General features: G+C 41.6%; 2 protein-coding genes across 12 annotated transcripts in view; one reads left to right on the forward strand and one right to left on the reverse strand.

Annotated features, from left to right (window-relative positions):
• The first annotated feature begins 544 nt into the window (after positions 1 to 544).
• The window catches only part of ptprsa (protein tyrosine phosphatase receptor type Sa), a 230,739-nt gene continuing 208,713 nt past the window's right edge, over positions 545 to 22,570 (forward strand). For all 10 annotated transcript variants that reach the window (XM_026143598.2, XM_080290100.1, XM_080290099.1 and 7 more), the window contains exon 1: positions 545 to 878. The gene's annotated coding sequence lies outside the window, so the exon portion shown is untranslated. The remainder of the gene's footprint in view (positions 879 to 22,570) is intronic.
• LOC145420437 (uncharacterized) lies at positions 14,624 to 20,813 on the reverse strand. 2 transcript variants are annotated; one of them, XM_080289687.1, is made up of 4 exons: positions 18,892 to 20,813; positions 16,795 to 16,950; positions 16,466 to 16,562; positions 14,624 to 16,216 (listed from the first exon to the last, which is right to left on the reverse strand). In XM_080289687.1, the coding sequence occupies exons 1-3, from the start codon at positions 19,918 to 19,920 to the stop codon at positions 16,509 to 16,511; spliced, it is 1,239 nt and encodes a 412-aa protein (XP_080145813.1). In that variant the 5' UTR covers positions 19,921 to 20,813; the 3' UTR covers positions 14,624 to 16,216; positions 16,466 to 16,508. The 2 variants fall into 2 exon arrangements, with proteins under 2 accessions (XP_080145813.1, XP_080145812.1); XM_080289686.1 differs by having other exon boundaries at positions 14,624 to 16,562.

A 22,570-nucleotide genomic window follows, 5' to 3' on the forward strand; every position in this document is an offset into this window, starting at 1 on the left:
CTGCACCAAGTAGGGGGCGGTTGCCATGACGCAGTGCGCTGTAGGCATTGGCCTGTTTCATGCTACCTTACCTTCCCTCTTATGGCGGGTAAAGGCAGGCTGGTGATGCTACTGGATGAAACCTTTAGTAAGGCGGGGAAAAACTGTATGACTTCATCATAGCGAGTAGAGCACTGCAAAAACCTGCATTCTAAAAAAAATTCTTCTTACGCATAAAGTCCCGTTTTTTACTCCACTGCTCAACGATATTGTTTAGGGAATATATGGAAAAGTTGTATTATAATTCTGAATTATCTTGAGTTAAAATAGGTCAAAATAGGTCATTGTAAAAATTTAGATTTTTCCTTTTTTAGAGCAGTTTTCATGTATAGTCGCTAATGAGTAAAATATTAATTAAATAAACACACCAACAAAGGTAATGATAATAAAGTTAGAATGTTAAAGTAGTTTTATAAAAGAAGGGGGCAATGAGAGGAGGGGGGAGAGAAGACAGAGAGAGCCTTCAGTTGAGTGGTGGCTGGAGAGGGAGGGCCGGACGCATGACATCATTCCCTCAGCTTCTCTGCACGGACAGAGCTCTGGTTTCTCCAAGTGCGCACGGCGGCTGCTGCTGAGGGAACGACTCCTCCTGCCGTACCCAGGCGCGTCCTGAGCATCCTGCGCTCTTGGGTGGATTTTAAAATCACTACTTAAGCCGGCAGGGGAACCCGTGTACGGTTCCTGACTGGACCTGCCGCGGGGACGAACATATTTAACACAAACCCGGGGATTATTGTTTGTTTTAAACATGAAGATGTGATGGGTTTATGAGCTGAGAGAGAGCGTGAGAGAGAGAGAGAAAAAATAAATAAAAGCTGGAACTCCGACACCGACAAAAGGTAGGCAGACTTCTCAGCCTGTTTTCCCGAACAGTGTTTGGCTACTTTTCTTCCACTAGACCTTGGTTTTAATGTCATGGTTTTATCTGTGTGTAAAAGAAAGGGGGGGAGCATCAGGCATGGGGTCTGGGAGCGCACAGACCTCTTCTGTCCTGTCGTTTTAACACCTGCACAGAGCATAAGGCAAGTCTCCAAAGAAAGCGTTTCAGAATACTGCAAGAAAGCACGTTCAAGTTGAAACGGGGCTTAGCGACGGAACGAGATGCTCGAAAGTCCCGGACTCAGCGGGAGATTCGACTCTGCCCTCGCAAAGGTGTTGCTATAGTGGCAGAGCATATCTGCCGCTTAAATAACGACGGTCGCAACAGGCACTGCTTCCCTTTTCTGTTCTGCTCTCCCACTCACTTAATTACAAAATGAAAAAAGACGCCTGGGTGGTTCTGCAGCAGAAAGGCGAAGCAGGATTTCTTTAAGGTCTTCTTTTACTCCTCTTTACGCAGCATAGAGCTTCTTTGGAACATTTCCCATATTTCTTAATCATTCGTTTTTTTCGGGCGGGGGTGTGTCTCTCTCGCTTTCTCTCTCTCTTTCTGTATCTCTCTCTCCCCGCGCGCGTGCGTGCGTGCGCGCGTGCGTGTGTGTGTGTGTGTGTGTGTGTGTGTGTGTGTGTGTGTGTGTGTGTGTGTGTGTGTGTGTGGTGGGAGGGGGTTCTCCATCTAGCAAGTGCATCTCCACAGGGGGGTGTTTCATTGACCAAGTCAATCGTGACAGGCGTTTCGTTAGAATCCGGCTATATAGGCATGCCCACAGACCAGGACACATCCAGCTCTTCTCGTAGGCATCGACCGTAAAAATGTTATTTTCGATCATTTCTGTCCCCTGTATCTCTTTCCCCTTTCTCTCTGTGGATCTCTTGTTTGATCAGTATTCAAGCGTGACCTGTAAGTGTTGGACTTTGAGAGCGGCGTTTGGTCTGCGCCCCTGGACGGGCTTTTGCTTTTGCGCATCACGTTGCCTCTGGCTTGTAGAACGTATTTGGGCTCGTTTCGAGGTGCGTCGCTTGAGCTTTCCACAGAGCCACCGAGGTGGAGTCAGCACAGCAATGACACTGACTTTGTCTAATTGCCAGTAACGTCCTTGCTGAAGCTGGAAACTCCGAAACGATTGGAATTTGCTCCCGTCTGTAGATCCTGTCGCTCCCCTTGACATTTGACGTAAAATACCTTGTGTTTAGCCTCTGAAGACATATCTAAAAATGTAAAAAGCTGGTTTTACACACACACACACACACACACACACACACACACACACACACACACACACACACATATATATATATGTATATATACATAAACAGTCACCGGGACACGGACTACAAACTGAGTAACCATTTTTTAAGTTTTATAAGATTTGGATGATTCCTCTCATAGTTTAATATTTTTATAAAAGCAAAGCAAACACATCATGTATCATTCGGATTCATTCTTTTTATTATTCATGAGAGCAAGGATAGTCTTTTTAGGCGATTTCTTATTTCTAACAGCATTTTTTTTTATTTCTAATAGCATATTTTTATTTGGAGCTTGGTTTTGCCATATTTGGCACAAAACAATTTAGTCTATCATTTTCACGAAGTTGTGCATTTCCCATCTTGTTCCATCTCTTTGTTTCGATCGCAATGAGCGCATCGCGGGTCAGCAAAGCTCATTAAAGCCAGAGGAGAGAACAATATCTCGCCCGCGCCCGGGTTGTTAAAAGAAAATGGCTTTATTCATTTTTCTCTGTACCAGTGGTAACTTAGTTATAGCTTTTTTATGGTGCCTGGAAATGGCTCACAGGCTCGCGGTGCTATGTAATGTAATCAAATTTATGATGTTGCTGTGTATTACAATTCCCTGTTATGCTCCGTCACATGAGAAATTTGGAGTGACTCCCGCCCCCTCGCCCCATCCTCCACACGGGCAAAACACAATGCCCAGAAACATCAGAACAAGTCAGGTTAACAGCCACCAGTGGGCTGAAGAAGAAGAAGCACGCACCCCTCGCCCCCCACTTAAAATAGCCCACGATACTTCCTAAATTATATTCTGACTTATGCTACCACACATTTATTCAAGCAACAAACCACGTGCCTCTTGAGTTTTACATTTTTCACATTTTATGCACATTTCTTTTCCAGTAACAGTCAAAAGTTTGATTTCTGCAAGGAAGATTTAGAAATATGCAGAGCTGATTTCGTAATGATGAAACAAATAATGTGATGCAGCTTAGCACACAGAGCAAGACATGCACACATACAGATTTGTATTCCCTCATCTTTTTTTTAGGCAGAACAGCACCCTTGGGATTCATTTGGCTATTATTTGTATGATTTTAATATTTCAGTCTAATTTCTAATTCAGATCCATCTTTTAGAAAGATGTGTCGCTATGTTTCTGTCCTCCTCTTAATATTAAGATGCAGTGGTACCCAATGATCACTAATGCAGAGTACAGTCTTTCCTGTCTGACAGGCCTGTGGAAGAACAGCCTTTCATACTTAATTGGAGAACACATTTTATGCAGTTCTTCAGCATCCAATGTGTGTTCATGGAGCAGTCAAATACCCATGTTAGACATGCAAAAGAGGTCATTCTAACAGATCAAGGATCAAAGATTTGGATAAAGTCAGTGAGGACTGTTCTTTAACAAATAATATTGTTGCTGGATGTCTTGATACTCCTCTTGTTCAAGATCAGGTGGCTGAGGTGCAAGGTGAAACCCTCATTGACACAACCAGTGAGACCAGTGAGTGCAGAGCATTAAAGATGTTGTAATAGAAGAGTATGTTAGCTTAATATTCAGGCTCTATGAATGCATGAAATATGTAATAGGATGGCATGTTAGCATCCGTTGTTTGCTCCTGCTGAAATATGCTTCAGATATACTTGCCTGTCGCCAGCTGTACAGTCAAGATACTTTCAGGCACACGAGTGAGGCCACGGCTGTTAAAAATCACCACTGGACTTGCAAATATGTAGAGCGACAGACAAGCACCTACAGACTCACGCACATAAACATATGATTTTATTACAAGATGAGCCATATTCTGCAGTTTCATCAAAAGCCACCAAACCAAAATTTTTGGTCACGCTATTAACGCAAGTGAAATGAAAATGGATGTGGAGGGCTGGTAGAGCTATTTATGGAAACTCAGATGCTGTAAAGTAACACCAGAAAGAAAAGAGAGAGAAGAAAATATTAAATCATAGGCACCCTTCATGGAGCGTTTCGTCCATGTGCACTGAGGCAGTCTAATTACCAGGAGAGTGCTTGTTAGTTGTCACCTCCAGATAAACAATGGGCTGTTTTTTTCCTCCTCCCCACCCCCCCACCCCCCCTCCTGCCCCGCCTGTGGCAGAGTTTGAAATTCTAGGTAACAAAATGTCAGCTTCAGTGTCCATTCCCCTTCATCTCTGCATCTCTGTAAATAAACCAAAGTAATTTAAATGCACGTTAATAGCGTAAAACACGATTGACATCTAGAACCAAACAACTGCTGACTGCCACTCCAGAGGTGATTAACTTATTAAAGAAAAACTTGGGAAGGATAGAATAATGTGACAGCGCATTTTGGAATCAGCCTTGTGTTTCAACTGTGCCCTATTGTACAGTAAATCTTGTCAGAAAGCATATGGTCCTGAAATATGCTAATGAGTTCTGGAATATTCTAACAGCAAAGAAAGAAATGTCCTTGCATCCTCTGAATTTGTCATTTCAAACAGCTGAGATATAAGCTCTTTAGAGAAAGTTGACTGTCAGAATGGGGGCAAAATGCACTATTCAAAACGTTTCCATGAACATTCTGACCTGGTTTGAGCCTACCATTGGGCTTGACACTTTAATGGCTTTGATATGTATGCATTTTCCCAGCACAGCTAACATGTCAAGCAGGAAGATGTTGTCTGATCCTGGAATAATTGAAATGTTATCCTTCATTCCAAGTAAGGAAAGGAATCACTTGTGAGGGATGGGGTTAAAAGCCTCTGGGCCTTCCCCTTCTTGTCTAATGTGTTAGGCTTAATCTAAAAAAAAACAAACAAACAGATTACTTCGTAAAGCAGGGTCTTTTCACGTCACAAACCCAGTCAAATAATGTGTAAAGATTATAGTGACAAGAGGAAGTATGTTGTACTAGTTTTGCATTTTGCTTCAGTATGGTTTCATTATGCTGTTTAATTTCACTGGTAAGAATTATGCCAAAATATATCATCATGAGATATACCGCCTTTGTGGTATGGATGTGTTATATTACCTATAGTTTCATGTATTTCCAACAAAACAAACACAGGTGCTGTAGCTAAGTTGACACCAAAAAATGCTGAAATCACTTATACCACTGATATCTGTGGCCATGGAAGGGGCTAACACAATAATTCCCTCTCATTCACAGATGCAGTCATATGAAAAAGTCCAATTTTCTTACCCAGCTTTCCCTGTAATGCTAAGTGACGTCTGATTCTCAAACCTGATGGAATATAGAGTGGTTCTCAAAAGGCATCATGACAGAACTGGCATTGCACCAGCACCCTACCAACATCAATAAAGCAGTATGTCAAGCATCACACTTTAAAACAGGTCGTTAAAGATGACTACAGTGGTAATCTGTAGTCTTAGAAAACCCAAGCTCGTGGGGGGCTCTTCTCTTGAACGTACCACTGTCTCTCAAAACATTTGTCATATCTCCAGTTGCACTCCAAGCACTCTAAAGATGCTACATGCTCATTGCTGACTCACGTAAACACCTGTAAAAGGAATTAGTCCATTCATTTTTCGTGTGGGGTTCACAAAGGTAATGGGATTGGATATAATGCACAACTGAGATTTCCTGAGAACTAAGTAAAAAATGAACAGAAATGTTGCTTTATTCGTCTCTTTTAACCAATAAAAATTCTCAGATACACAACTTACAAAACATCGATGGCTGTGAGCTTGGCAGGATGTTTTCAGGAAATCAGACAATTAGGAAACCTCTCACTGGATACATGTAAATGTCCTTTGGGAAAACAATTTTCCTCCCGGGGGCTGTGTCTCTTGAAGGTCACAGCAGCATTTCACCTCCCCACTTGTCTTGCCCATAACTACACCACTGGGTATCGCTGGATGCTTCCTGCCAAGCTAGTGAGGGGAAGCTGATGTTGGTATGGGTCAGTGAGGCTGATGCATTGTGACAACAGCAAGAATAATAAAACACTGTCTCGCCTGTTTACTGCTCGCCAGCATTATAGTCAAAGGATTGACAAAGAATGAGTGATTCATATCCTTTTGTGGATAGTCATTTAGGTTTCATTCAGAGGTGTAATGTAACACACCGGTTGTGGTACCTTTGGGGCGTGGTGTAGTCATCACCGGGAGTAGGTGGATGGCTGAAGATGCTTGTGAGGTGAGGAAGGAGATAGAGAGCATGTCACACAATAGGAGGGCTGAATGAAGACAGAGAGAGGATAGCACTGGTGGTGGCCTTGTACATTTCATCTGGAGGCCCTAATAAAACCCTCACAGGCCGGCATTGATCTCTCCCAGAATAATCCATTTAGACTGAGCGTGCCTGGCCATGTGGGGCCTCTTCAATTATTTATGGGAGAATGCTGTGCAAGCTTCCGTTGGGATGCAACAATGTGCCCTGGGAAACCTGTGAACTGCAGATTGCTGGAGAGCAGGGGAGACACTACATTTGGAAGGAGGAGAAATGGCAGATGGAAAAAGAGAACCAGCTGGAGAGAGATATGAGGGACAGGGGGAGAAAAGGTGGACAAAAGAAAACATGGAGGGAAGGTGAAAAAATTGCAAATTTGAGAAGGAAGGAGATGACAGAGAGACGAAAAAAAAGAAAGAACAGCGAAGCAGTAATGGCAAGGTGCCGGTGATGAAAACAGAGGAAAAGACAAAGAAGAAGAAAAGTCTGCAGGGTTAAGTTTAAGAATACAGCCTTTAAAAAGACAAAGGAGGAGGAGCGATGGGTGAAAATGGAGGATAGAGGAAAAGCAAGGGTGGGTGCAAAAAAATATATATGTAAGGAAATTAAAGAAAGGAGATGAAAAAGGGATATGGACGAAATGATGAGGTGGGCAATGAGGGGCAGAACATACTGAGTAGTAGTGGGAGAAACTGGTACAGATGATGGAAAGCACAAAATAAAAGTCAAACAAGAGTTAAAAGTAAAATAATGGGCAGGGAATAAAAGTAGGTACGAAAAGACAGGGGGAGGAAGGGAGGGGGAGGAATGGGGTAAGGAAGCATCAGAGGTAGAATTATAGATGAGAAAGGGTAGAAGAGTTGACAGGAAATGAGGCAGGAATAGATGGATAGGAAGAAGGTGGAGGATGGGACCTTTAAAGCAAGTCATGAACATCTATTGATCATGGAAGAGTTATGGTTGCTATTGTGCTAAGTGGAGACATGCCAGCTTGACTGGCTGTACAGTTGATCATTATTCCTGCTGCAGTCACCTTTTGTGCTGTGTTGTAAAAAACCCATGGCATTCTTGCGTTTAGTGTTGTGTTTTGATGAAAAGTTTATTCAAATCTTTTGGAAGATTATTTAATCAAAGTGACTTTCACCGTGTCACCACAGGTTTTTCAGGGTGATTTGGTCATACATCTAAGGTTAATCTAACGTTGTATGATAGTTCTTTTCATACCAGGCTACTTATCCTAAACTTCCTGCTGCACAGTGTATTTTGTGCAATTAGCTGTCCACAGGCCTCTCAGAAATCCAGACAGATTTATCTCACCTATAATTCCCAGCATCCTATTAGGTTTTCCGTCCAGTGCCTTCTGCCAAATCCAGATTTATCATCATCATCATCATCGTTTATTTGTATAGCACTTTAAGAACACACCAGGCAGACCAAAGTGCTGAACAACACAGATCAAAACAACAACCAAATTAAAAATACCATAAAATCATTACAAACAATAAAATAAATAAGAAGGTGTCAGTTTCCTACAGAGTTAAAAGCCAGGGAATAAAAATAGGTTTTCAATGGTATATCTTTGCTTCACAGTGTCTCTAACCCTAGTGACCTCTTGATAGCTTCTGTAAAAGCTATTTTAGCATTTAGAACATTGGACGGTGCGGTAGTGTCGCATCACAAAAAGCTCCTGGGTTCATATTCAACCTGGGGCTTCACTGTGTCGAGTTGGCATGTTTTTTCTGTGTCTGTCTGGATTCCCTCCTGGTACTCTCACAGTCTAAAGACATGGGGCATAGGCTAAGGCTAATTACTGATTCTAAACTTCCTGTATGTGTGAATAGTAGCCTGTCTTTATGTATTAGTCCTGCAACAGAATGATGACTTGTCTGGAACGAACCCTGCCTCTTGCCCTGTGACAGCTGGGATAGGCCCCGACCCCTCCGGTGCCCAGAAGAGGACGGATGGAAGCTATTTTAGCAAAATGTTCACACTTTTCTATTTTCTGCCATGGTACAACTACCATATTAATTCATTAAGAACAGTTGTGCCATCTGTCCTTAAATGATCTGCAATCCACATTAATCTTAGACTAATATAGCTGGCATTTAATTTTTTGATTATATCAAGTCATTAGTGTACTACATTACAAATTCTCAGTGGCAACACAAAGGCGAAGGGACTTCTTCAAATGATTTAAACTGTTAGTGAAGTACTAATTGAGCAGACATGCAGTGGCAATGGGGGGAAAAGAACTGTGTAGTGGCTATTACATAGGCTATGTCAAACTGCTTAATCAGATTTGCTAAACGGTGTGGCGGTGTAGCTATTAACTAAAGATAGCAAGTTTCTCTTTAATTAGTAGGATCCCATTTCCCACCCCTCTTCCTCCTCCCAAGCAGCCACCCAGAATTTATTGTGTGTCCGCAGACATTGATTATCAGATTCTAGTAATTGTTTTGTCTCCGCTTGATTAACAAACCTATGTTTTCTCCAGAGGCTATGTTCAATAGCAGGCATTAATGGCAGGTCTCTGGCACAACTGTGAATGCTAACGAGATGTTTACGATGATTGCAACGGAAATGCATGAAGACTTCCACAGGGGGAAGAAAATGTTTCCTTATTTTCTCAGGTTTAAAAAACAGCAAAGTTTAGTAAAAGATTTCGGACACAAATGTTTGAGTTTGATTGGTCCCTCCGGTTGATGGTGCTTTGTGTTTTTTGTGATTCCAGTCCAGCACACAGGCAAGATGATAGATCTGCAGATGGCTGTATGAACCTTGGCATTGTTGGCACGTCAGGAATTTGAGCAGTCTGCCTCGTTTTTGATCTTCTCCTTTTTTGAGAGAGGTTGAGGTGAGAAGCAGAGTGCATTCCAGCTGCTGAGGAATAGGCATGTAATGAGAAAGAGGCAGAGGGGTGATGGAGAGCTTTTGGGGGAGCTTCGGGTCATGCTAAGGGGCTTGAAGAATTCAAGGGCGTAAGGTTTGGATGTAAGCACACTAGTGTACTCAGATTATATATATGTTTTTTGTAAGCCCTGTTACAAGTAAGACCTTTACCTTTTATCTGATGCCTTTCAAAGGTACCTGCCATTCTCTGTCTACCACTACCACAACACCATGACTGGTCTTTGACTCGTATTTCAGAAGAATGCACATAGAAAAATCGAGATTATTTCTTTTCATATATCAAAATGTACAAGAAACATTTGTGTGAGCATGCTGTTACTTCGAAATAATAAATTGGCTGTCCTATTCAACATCCAGGAGGAATTTGGATCACTTATGCAACATTTGTGAATGAAATGATCCAAAGACACCAACTGTACAATCTTATGGCCGTGTTTCAGTATAACACTACTGCACAGTGTGGGCGCCAGCATAGAACTTTCCTGTCAAAGACCTGAAAGTGACTCAGCCTGCAGTAATATTGAGCTGGAATGCACAACCCTGTTGCAATCTAATAAGTTTCATTGATACCTGTAGTGACACATTCTTACAAAGCAACCCGTTTAGTGCAATAACCAGAGCAGTTTTCATTCTTTTGTTGCCCTCCCAGTAATGCAGCATGCTGCACTGAACCATCTGGATGTAATTCTATTTTTCCTGGCTTCTCATCAATTAATTCTATTACATTTCAGTTGGTTTAGCTACACGTCTACCTGCATTTTAGATCATTTTGTAGTTTTTTATTTTTTTATTTTCTAAATGACCCCACAATTTTCCTGTTTCCAAGTTGATGAAATTAAATGTATTTGTAAGAAAATGAAGAAATGACAACTGATGAATGCAGTCAGTGGGACTTTTATGCTGGCTTCCCCTGTGACAATCACCTTTAGGCCTCAATCTGCTGCTTGAGTTGTCCGTCGGTTTGTACTGTTAGCTCAAACCAGCTGCTGAAGCAAGAACGGGATGCTGCGGGAGACGAGGAATGAGCTCTACTTAAAAGTAATTTATATTTACTGTCGTTTTGTTGGGTGAAGAGGAAGTGACAAATGCGAGCTTGTTGTTTATGAGGCTTGGCTAAGTGCTGGCAGGGCTGCTTTTCTCTGAGGTAGTTGGCTCTGTGTTTAATTCATGTCCTTGGGAGGTGCATTGCTTTGTGGTGTAGTGTGTGGCAGGCGAGCTAATGAGAGGTGAACCTATCTGCTTCTTATTCTCCATCTGCCTCCCTCGCACTTTGCCCCTGCTTTCTCCCACTTCTTGCCCCTGTCTCTCCTGCTTTTCTGTCCTCAGTCTCTGTTTTGACCTTTTTTCTGCTTTCAACCCCGTCCTCACAGCGCCTTTCGTTTTCTGTTACTTTGAGCCGTCGTGGAAAACGTGTACACAAAATTTCCTTGAAATTACCCCCTAGCTTGCTGTGCTTATGTGGATGTGAAACATGGAAATGGAGCATACTCCTTGTCATCACTTCCTGTCAAATAAATCATTCAAACCTTTGACAAAACCCCAAATAGGACTGCCAATTTTCAAAGCTGTCCCGTTCATCACTTTGATTCATCTTCTCAGAGATGGAAACCCCCACCTACCAGCCATCACCACATACTCACACACACAATCTCCCTTCAGTCCTCCACGATCACACATTTACAGTCAGAGAGTTAGCTGGAGAGGCTACCCTGCATTCAGTTTTCAAAGGAGAAGCAGTTCAGTGCAGCACCAGTGGATGTGGGCTCTAAAGCACCCTGAAAGAAAGACAGGAGAACGACAGGGGTGAGCTGAAATGTTGACCTCTTTGTCACCTCAGCTCAGCTACATCCACTTTCTTCTCCTCTTTCTCCTGTGTACCTTGTAAGGTGCTGTTTTAATTGACATGAAGAAAAAAGCTCTAGTTATCTGGCTGCCTGCTCCTGTTTCATGTCACAACTTTTTTTCCCCCCCTTCCTTGTTCCTTGTCCATCATTCCTCTTCTCTGTGTCTTTGCTTCTTAGGCTTTCCCTTCTTTTTATCTGTATTTTTTTGTTTCTTTCTCTCTGCCTCTTCCTTTCTGTGCCTGTCTTCCTTCAGCACAGAAACACAACGTTCCCCACTGATTGCCTGTGTTGTTTCCCTCCTCTTCTTTCCTCCTTGTCTGGTTATTTACATCTCCCTGCCTCACACCAGCCTACTCAACTTGTCTCTCTGTTCTCAGCTCTGACTTGAAATCTTTATGTAATTGCTTCTTAAATTTTGAAATGAGGGTATCAGCTCGGCTGCATAGATTCGGTTTGGAAAACAAAACAATGGCACATGTAGCGGTGATATCTATGCTAGTTCCAGCACAGATGTAATATTAAATCAGTAGACAGTAAACATGGAGGGGGGCTGTAATCAAGATAATGTGTCAAAATATCGGCTCAAATAAGTGCACAGAGGATTTGCAAGGTGTGTGCCATGCTGTGACACTTGGTGGTGGCTGTAGCTCAGGTGGCAGAGCAGGTCAGCCACTAATCAGAAGGTCGGTGGTTTGATCCCAGGCTGCTTCCTGGCTGCATGCCAAGTATCCTTGGGCAAGATACTAACCCCGTGTTTGCCTACTGGTGGTGGTCAGAGGGCCCAGTGGCGCCAGTGTCCGGCAGCTTCACCTCTGTCAGTGCGCCCCAGGGCAGCTGTGGCTACAACGTAGCTTGCCATTGCCAGTGTGTGAATGACTGAATGTAGTGTAAAGCGCTATACAAATGCAGGCCATTTACCATTCTACAAGGACTTTGGTTCCAGCTCTTCCTCCATGATTGAGCTGTCTGTATTTCCATCTGGCATCACCTGCCAGTGGTAAACTTTCTCCTTCCATCCGCTGCTTTTCAGTGCATGACGAGTTTTGTTTGACTGACACTTCTGTACGTTCTTCCAATGTTCGGTGTAGTCAGCCCGGAAAATGAAAGAAATCCATTTTCACTTAGATCAGTAAAGATAGCAGGCCATCTCTCAATACTATGTATTTTCATCCATTTCATGATGGACTCGTGAGCAGCTGAATATCATCCTTGCCTCCTGGACAGACAGTAACTGTTCTTTGTTATTGAAACTACCTTTGGGTCACGACGAATCAGTGATATTTCAAAATTTTTTAAAGATGGGTTTTGTGGAATCCTACAAGCAACATATTTTTGAGTTTATGATCAGGTCCACACCAAGATGTGTATATGTGTCTGTATTAGCAGAGAGCAGTTATCCATCCAAACTGATCTTCAAAAGTGCACATCAATTCAATCCTTGTATTGCAATTACTGCAAAACCTACACACACCCAAGATATTTACAATATATGCATAATGCAAAAAAAAAGCATTGATAAAACCTGTATAGATGTCAACTAGCTTAATTTGGTATTATTCTTCTGCAGTTCGTATGCTCCTTTCTGTAGATCACTTCCAAAAATAGCCCTTACGTGCGTAGCCTGTGATGGGACTTTCTATACTCCTGGGTCAAATGCCATTCCCTTTTTACACTGATCGTCACCTGTTATGTATTTTTCATAGCTCTGAGTGTCTGTCTTTTTTTTCATCCTGTATTCCCTTTTGCCCCTCTCCTCCCTAAGACCGGCTTGTCCTGTCACTCCAAGGTGGGCCTTCAAACTCTGGCGCATTTTTTCACAGCCGCCCTTTGTTTTCATCTATTGTTCTTAAAAGCGATTATGACCATCAGACAGGGCCATTAAATATTTAGTGGAGCTCAGGCTGCTGCGTTCCCTGGCTTCACAGGAACACGCACCACAGATGTTCAAAGTGTCTCTCTGTAGGAAGGCGGTGCACAAATACTTTGAGGGGCAGTCACTCCATTAAATAAAAGCTGCTTTTTGGACATAGAGTATGTGTAGATCTTGTGTGATTCAGTGGCAGTGCTTAGTGTTTCTTTGTCCTTTAGGTAGTGACACACACATATTTGCCTTTGTGTTTGTGTGTGCCTGTCTCTGTTTGTTTAAGTCACTGTGTTTTGCATTCACTCCTATACTCATTTATTTACCTTCTGTCTTTGTCTGTTTTTGGTGCCTGTCCCACACATTATTTTGCTTTTCAATATTAGAAAATGTATATATAACCCAATCCTCGTTTTCCACTGCAGAAAGAAACAGAATGACAAGTTGCTTGAGAGAAAAAATAAATAAACTCCTCTGCTATTGATTTAACTAAAAACGTGGATTCACCAAATGCCTCTCCTGTTACTGCTACATTTAATATTGAAGTCCAAATCTGAGAAACTGCACTCTGGTGCAATACTCTATAACTATAGGAGAGAATTTTGTCCATCCCTGCTGCTTCCCACCCATCATCTTCCTTTCTGTTTGGAGTAAATCAGGTAAAGCTAAGGTTTTTCCACACTCTGTGATATGTATGCATGATATGTTTTGTGTTTCTTTTTAATATAATTTCAGTTGTGGATTATGGGTAAGCAAAAATCATGCTCACTGTTGTTGTTTTTTTTTTGTAATTGCAAAATATTAAACTGAAAATATTTAATTCATCAAGGCTTACAGGTTGAAAAGCTGCAACATTCATTGTTGAAGCCATCGTGCCCTTGAAGCATAACGGAGCTTTGTTGTCTTGGCTGTTATTATTCAGAAGGATTTCAACTGAGAGAGCAGCCAGGAGTTCAGTGTCTTGCTCAAGGATGTTTTGGCTGTTCTAAAAATGAAAAGTGATGTGCCAGTTATGAGACGTCCAACCACAAGTCCATCCTGCCAGTTTATAATCTTATATTTACTGCAAGTCATGATGATGAAAAAATGTTTTGCCCTACTAGATATTATGTCTCATATTGCGTCTAATAATATGGCGCTGTCTGCTTACACCGAAGCTTCATTTTCTATAAACAAGTTAAGTGAGAAACACTCACTCTGTAGTGATTGTCTCATGGCTCCATATCTTCCTCCTGTAAGCTAAAGATGTACAGGTTAATGGAGTGGGAAACTCCTTCTGTCTGCATATTTGTTTTGTCCTGCTCAGAAAACTTTCGGGAATTCTCCATCATCTCAGTATAACAGACAGCATAAACCATTAGGAGTCCAGTTCACCTGTTTGGTGCAAATGAAAGTGAGAATATTTGCAGTGGAGAGGCACAGTCCTCACAATGAGAATAGTTTTGCCAGGTGGTGGCCACAATCCATTGCTCTCTCCTCATCCGTCCTTTTTGCTACTGTCCTCGCCCCTCCTGGCATGAGGTGGTACCCTATTCAGGTTGCACAGGTAGTCCAGCTCTTCCTAAATGGCACATCCATATGTGCCACGGGAAGATGGCTTGATGTGTCTACCTGCACAGTCTAAATACAATACAATACAATACAATAGAATTTTATTTATATAGCACATTTAAAAACAAGGTGTATGCCAAAGTGCTTCACAGAAACCAAATAAGAGCAATAATAAGTACAAGTAAATAAAATAATATAAGTACAAATAGAATATACTAACAGGTGGGAGACTTAACTAACCAGTGATACCAGGCATAGTACACTCTAAGAACTAAAACTGATAATTACTTAAATATTTTGGTGCAACACTTTTACACTCAAAAATAATGAGTAAATGCAAAAACAATCACATCTCTTAAATACACCTTATTAATTGAGTAAATCCAACTAAAATGGAATAAGTTGTTATGAACAATTAAAGATGTTACAGTAACATACAAAATTGAGTAAATACAATTGAAAATGTAAGTTAAAACAACAGTAACCAAAAGTTCAAACTACATAAAATATTAATTAGGAAATGCTGAAATGCTTGGCACATTTAACCTACACCATTACAATTATTTGTTTTTAAATAATGGTTCAATTTACTTAATATTTTTAAGTTAACTTAAGCAAAAACGTTAATTACAATTAAGTGTTTATTATATACACACACACACACACACACACACACACGAAAAAAGAACCACGTCAGTTCAACATTGTTCACAATGATTTATTTTAAACAGCTTTTTTGTGAATCACACATTTTGCAGATTCCTTCTCTGAACACAGTGAGCTGAAATCTGTTCTACATTCAGTGGATAAAACTTGGATAAAATTTCAGTCACAACAGCCTTATATAATAAAATTGCATCCAAATTGGCATGCTTGATAAAACTCTGTAAAACTGGCATATTCATGCTAACAACACGAAAAATGTACCTGCCATACAAAGAATAAAAGTGGCTCAAGTGAACGCAGTGCTTTACCTTTTCAGAAAAGGTCAAATGACAAAAATAAAATTAAGATCCCAAAAAAACATAAATCCTGAAAAAAAAAAAAAAAACAAAACATTTGCACTGTGACATAGTTTTTGAACATCTTATTTTGATTCCAAAAAATTGGGAAGATTATAACTAAAGAGTGACCAAAAAACATCCAGAATTTAAATAAAAAGGTTTCAAAAAGGATTGCGCTTAAAAATAAAAAATAAAAAAAAATCATACAGAAGATACTCTCCCATTTACACCTTAATGTGAATCTGGAAAGTTAATACAAAAACACAGTTTATGGTACAAACATTATTTATGAACAGGAATGTCAACACAATGTAATGCCGCAACTGAACCTTTTGATGAGCATTACATGTCACTTAACAAGTCTAACACTTTAAGAACAGCCCTGTGAAATTTTGTCTACAATGAACAGAGGTCATTTTTCAGTCTTTGAACCTTGACAGAAAGGTTTCCTGGATCCAGCTCCATGAACACTTTTTGAAATGCTTCAAATGTGCATTTGAAATTCTTGGGGTATTTCAGATCCAGAGCATAGCACAGTCCCAAAAGATAGCAACAGGCTTTGCTCAGATTCCCAAGTTTGCCCAGAACAGTAACGCCTTCAATAACAATACCCACATCAGTAGGTTCGCCTGACCTGTCTTGATTCTGCAGCAGGTAAATCTTCATCACCTCCTCAGCCAAAGCCTCTTCAACAAAGACAGCATCAGCACCGTCCTTTAAAAAGAGAAACAACTGTTTTAAGCTCACATATTTCCAAACATTGAAACAAAAAGTTTCATTTGTATGACATCACCGGTACTCATAATATGTGGACACTGTGCTCCAAAATCTTTGAGCAAATGCTATTCTTTTGTATGCTTTGAAGTGTTTTTTTTTCTTTAGAACAGTATCTTAAAACTTTTCTATGATCTCACAAGCTAAAATAAACTACTAATATTCCTAAAACAGATTTAGTGCACCAACCTCAAAGGTTTTGATTAAGGCACTTGGATCCTCTCCCAGATGGTCAATGAGACATCTGATGATGACTTCTCGTTTTTTTCTCGATGGAATTTCCACTCTGTAAAACAGGAAGTCTCAACTGAGGCAAAATTTGCACATTTAAAACATGACTTACCATTTCTAGCTTAAACATAACTATTTTTTTTCTGTTGTTGACCTGTTTTCACACCCACCATCAAGGTAAGAACACCTGTGGAGCTAAAATATTGAACAGAAACCTAAGAAAAGCCGTTTTTAGTGGAATGCTGTGTTGGAACGTTTTTGTGGTTAGAAAATGCAATCTTCCTTACCTGAAGCAGAAGGTTTAACTGTGCCCTGTCGCGTTGTCCAGCAGCACCTTTCTTGGCTTGAAACAAGGACAGGAGTTTGGATGAATACAAGTCCAACGATGACATGAACTTTGGTTCAAGGTTCAGGGTCGTGATCCTATGAAACTCTGCACTGACCTGGATGGGAGAGGACAAAAAACCAAGGACAAAAAATCTGAAGGCCAAAATTCTGATTCAATCAAAAAAAAAAATCTTTAAGTGGAACTACCATTTTTTGCAACCTGGACCTTATTTTCTAACATGCAAAAGATTAATTTACTCATCCAGACATAAATCCATATAAGTGGAGTTGTTCAGTATGCAGACTAAAGCCTTAACATAAAGTATTATCTTCCACTAAGCTTCTAAATTTTATGTTATGAATTGCTTGCACTATTTCCCTGTGAGATTGTATAATCTTGGAGGGAAGAGGCGGAGCCAGGTTGCCCTCTGAACCATCGTCTGCCAGGCAGCGATGCGAGAGGAACACACCGCTGAAGTGGCGCACATTTTCAGAATCGCGTCAGCGGCTTTACAGAGAAAGCCTTTCAGCTCCTCTGGCAGCTCTGCTTCCTCCACCTTCCTGGAGATGACAAACGCTAGCGAGGCAGTGTTGTTAGTCACTGCAGCTGACAGAACAGTGCATTGATGTGCGTGATCAGTGAACCTTGCTATCAGCTGGTCAAGTTTGGCGGGATGGGCCGGTCGCTGTCCAACGACCTTGGTCATTTTGGTGCCGAAAACTGAAGCAAGGCTCGGCTCTAGAGGGGGAACAGGCGGAAAACTCCGGTCTGTGAAGCCCTCTGTGAAGCCCTAGGTAGAGACCGGCGCTCTAATCTTCGCTGGCTCTGCTGCTACCTCAGAGAGGTAGGTCATCACCGCCGGGAACTGAGGCCAGATGGGATCTGGGCAACGAAAGTGAGCAGAGCCATACCTTCCCTCCAGATCATCGGATGGGGGTGGAGCAGGCTGAGGGACGGGAAGTCCCTTCTCACCAGCTGCCTCCTGGATGATGCCAGGCAGATCCAGGAGCAGCGCACCAACAACTGGGAGCGGCGTCCTCGCCGACATGTGAAGGCCAGGGGTGGATGAGCGTCCGCTCATCCGCCTCCCTTCTGTCGCCAGGCTGCCCAGCTCGGAGGCAGTGGAGCTGCCACCACTGCCGTTTTCCTCACGGTGGGTGGAATCATCCAATTCCGGCCCACCATCGAAGAACTCGATGGCTTCTTCCAGCGAGTACCTCTCTCTTAGCGGGAACGCCTCCTCAGTATCAGCCTTGAAAAAGGCTGACCTCCGCTGCTTTTCCTCTGGCGGGAGGAGCTAACAGGAGCAGCAATAGGATTAAGGTGTGAGGGCGAGGTCCGCATGGTGAGGACCGAGGCAGCCCACGCAGACGGCATGTTGGTCATACGACATGATGTAGCAGGATGGACACAGACGGATGGTCTCGCTGGACATCTTCTGGCTGGCTGAAGAAAAACGGTAGAGCCGATTTCCTGGTCTCACCGTAACTTATACTAGGACCAGGGTGAGGCCCACACAGCAGGTGGGCGTGGACTAAAATACTTCAGTGCTGCGCTCACAAGGGGAATACCCACTTAAAGGGCTGCGCCTATACTCATAGAATCTGGGGTTACAATACGTAGCCAACGTTTCATAAAAATATTAAATTACTCTTCACTCTTTACTCTTCAGTAAAATCTAGTCTGTCGTTATGTGCTCCAGAGTTAGATAAGTGAGACAAAGGCACTTTGCAATCAGCCCAGTCATTCTTCAGTCAGGTTACATTAGCTTAGCCTAAAACAAGTTAAGTGAACGGAAATTACTAGCATTTATTGTTCCCTAGGCTTGGGAATGGTTTCGATTAGAACCATTCTGGTTTTGATTCAGATTCCTCATTTTGATTCAAACTCCTAGCGATTCTAGAGTCTTATGACAAATTAAAGCAACCTGGCTGCTGCAAGATCATCAAAATCACTAGGATGGTAGCAACATGTTTTTCCTCACTTATCTTATGATGGGGGATCTAACAGACCAAATTTTATTTACAAGTGGATATCCCTTTAAATGTTCACTTACTTGGGAGACGTCAAACAACGCCGGCCATCTGTCCTTGATGTCGCTGACACTCAGCTGTTGGCTGATAATATCATGTCTTCTATGTGCAAAGGTTTTGCACATTAAATCCTTGACGGCTGTGCTGTTTTTCTTCTTATACTCCTCAATCAGTTGTTGTCGCTCCAGCTCTTGCTGTTCTTTACCATCTTGTCCTGGATAGTGTGGCAGAAACAGCACTTCTCCTTTCCGCGCCTTCTTTATGTTCTTCGCTGGAGCCTTGTCATCAGGGTGCTTGTTCTTCAGTGAGTTGCAAGTAACCTCTGGAACTCCAAGACTTCGTAACTTTGACCTGTAATTTCCCATCTTGTATTTAAGACTATACATCCATCCCATCCAGCCATTACAACTGCCTGGCTCTGTCAGACATGGGTGCTTTTTGACCAGAGCCTCTGCCACTTCTCCAAACTGAAGGCCAGTAGGGTAGGCTGTGTAGCTGTACATATAATCAGCTAATTTTTCCATTATATCTGACTTGACTGAAGTATTGTTCAGCACAGTGCCATTTTGAACAAAGACTTCATTGGCATTTTTCAGTACAGTCTCTGTTGCCACAGAGAAAAGTGGAATGACAATTTCATCTGGCCATGTAGTCTTCAGAGGACTTTGAAGAGGGGAGAGTATGACAGTGTTGTCTGAAGACAGAGATGATCCATCTGTTTGGTCCTCTGTGGTTTTATAGGTTGAAGAGCTTGAACTTTCATTCAGTGAACTTACATCTGAGGGATTTTCACACTGAGGAATCAATGTAAGCACTACTGATGGAATGACCACAGCTTTGACTGTACCCCTATCTTTGATTTGGTTGGGAGAATGAAGTGTAAAGAAATCTCCAAATGAGTCATCATAATAGTGCAATGTGAAATCCTCAACTAGCCCAAATGTCTCTCTCACTGTCTCATGCAACTCCTCAACAGTCCTGGGTATTCCAGAAGAGAGCACAAGCTTCTCACTCTGTTGTCCAAAAATTACTTTCAAGGCAACGGAGTCCATCTGCAGAATAAAAACCACAAGAAAAAAGAAAAAGAAAGGGGGTATCTGAGTCTTTCCCCTTACACTAACAAACAATGTGACGTTTTATTGACACCATTTTCTTGCCTTCAACACGATATGGTGTTAAGGGCTAAGTGTCACCAAGTACTCTGGGATGTATTAGGTCATTTTCCCAGAAGGATCCAGGTAAAAAGAATCACAGATTTTACATCTAATAGTTGGAAGGACCTCACACTCTTCCGTTTCATGCGAACTGTGAGACCTAGGCAAGTGTGAGTGTTGTCCTTGCTCTTAAAAGAGCAAGGACAATTCAAATGAAGACAGGGTATGGAATAGCCATGACCAAATGTACCATGTTTCACTCGATAATGTTTGAGTAGTGACACTTTTGATGACTCCTCATGTTTGCAGAGTTTACACTGCCATCTCATCACCTGTGACCTAAAACATTGTGAGAAAATATGTCTCACAGTATGAAGATGACAGAATGGTGTATAACCATATTTACACAGTTTTTGTATGATTAACTGATTGAATAACCAATACTCACTACCAATTCAGGTGGAGGATACAACTTACAAATAAGTCAACATGGAACAAAGTACAATACTTAACCACATTGAAATAATCTGAATCACATCACCACGCTGTATAAATAAAAAGATAGTATGGTGACACTAGATGACAGACCATGAAATCATCAATATATTTACTGAACTGAAAAATTCTCAAAATTTAGATTTGGCATTTGTATGACCCACCACAAAACCAGTATAAATATTTAGGTGGTATCACCATCCACTACTCAGCTTGTATAAAACAATATCATATCATTCCAAAATTTAACACATCAAGTCCTCTGAGTAAAATTACCTGCTTTACTTTGTAGTTGATGCAGAATTTTTTCTCCTGGTGGTGAAGATGGTGCTGAAAAAATACAAATCAAAACTTTATCATTACAAAACATGTCACTGAGTAATCTGCCATAACATCAATCTCTTATAAGAAATTTAAACTTGGATTGAAATAAACATTTATTTATGTAAATTGGGAGTAACTATACTGGAAATGATGGTACTTTTGGCTTGACCCAAAGGACCAAAGCTTTTTTTTTTTTTCATTATTTTCTGGGATCTGAAAGGAAGTAGGGCCCCGAGTCTAAATTTACTTAAGCCCCCATAGTACTTTGGACCGGCCCTGGATGAGGTAATCTGCTGACCCGGGCGGCCCTCTCAGCGTTCTCTCAAAAACTGGCCCTGTTCGGGACAAAGCTGAAAGCAGCGTCTTATATGCTCTGAAAGACCCCACATAGAACAAGAAAGCTAAGCAGCATGGTTGCTGCTATGAACTGTTCCGCGGGCAGATCTTCTTAGTTATCAAAGCCATTGATGACGTCTGTTCATCACCTGAACAACCTGACAGAGTGAGTCAGGCCGCATGACTACCGCAGCTCCCGCACCGCGACTCAACAGGGCCATTTTCTAGAAATGTCTGAGCACACCTGCTTTCACGTGGTTCCTAAAATGCCCCCGATTAAACGGTCAGGTCGCTGGTACCGGGACATTCCGGTCAAATTACCCGGAACGCAGATAGCGACTCAGAACGTAAAAGGATAAAAGGGCGCGGTTTCCCGCCACCTTGACTGGAAGACGGGTTGAAAACTTAAATTAACGTGCACAAACACGCTGCGAAAAGTGAGCCACCATGACAAACGCTTTCTTCAGAACATGTTATAAAAGAACGGTGTGGATAAAGACAGCTAATGCAAGAATTGGTCACTTACCTGAAAACGTTACCAAGTCTGCAGTGGATGTGTGTCTGTCTCGTTCAACGGGCAGAAAATCTCCCATGAGGCCATGCTCCTCGCGCGCGGTACATGCCAAAGGTCATTAGTCTTACTCAAAGTTTTAAGTTAGTATTGGGGGACAAAATTATATTGATTTTGAACCATTAATAATTAAAGTTAAAGACAATGATAAGTATGAATACCAGTGTCTCAGTTATTTTGAGTACTTTCTATGAGATATATTGAGTAGATTTAAATAATGCACCCTGTGTTTCAAATACAGAATTTTTTCTTTTAAATAAACTTGAACAAAAGAGCTCAGTTCAACCAAAAACTGGTGTTGAAAATGTAAGCATTCTTTTCAGTATTTTCAACTCAAGATAACACTTTTGTGATTTTCAAAGATTTAATCAAGGTCATCTAACTTAGAATTATAATGATATTTACTAAGCCCCTGAATAATTTTTTAGGGTGTAGGCACGAGGCAAAAGGCTGAAGGTTTAAACATAAAAACATTAATAAAAGCAAAAAATATAAGTTACAGTACAGCTAAAAATGCAGGGTCTAGGAGGCAGGGAAGGCAAGGCTAAATGAATACGTTTTTAATCGAGATTTAAAAGATTGAATTGAATCAGATGCGCGGATAGCTTGAGGAAGATTATTCCAGAGGTAGGGTGCAACAGAGGCGAATGCACGGTCACCTCTGGTCTTAAGGCGAGATCTAGTTCTCTCTCCACTGGCTCCCAGTTGCTTTTAGGATTGATTTTAAAATCTTACTGCTGGCTTTTAAGGTTTTAAATGGCACTGCACCTTCTTACCTGTCAGAACTCCTTAGTACTTATCGCCCCAGGAGATCTTTGAGGT

The sequence above is a fragment of the Astatotilapia calliptera genome, chromosome 15 (assembly GCF_964374335.1).
Source record: "Astatotilapia calliptera chromosome 15, fAstCal68.1, whole genome shotgun sequence".
Classification (NCBI taxonomy): domain Eukaryota; kingdom Metazoa; phylum Chordata; class Actinopteri; order Cichliformes; family Cichlidae; genus Astatotilapia; species Astatotilapia calliptera.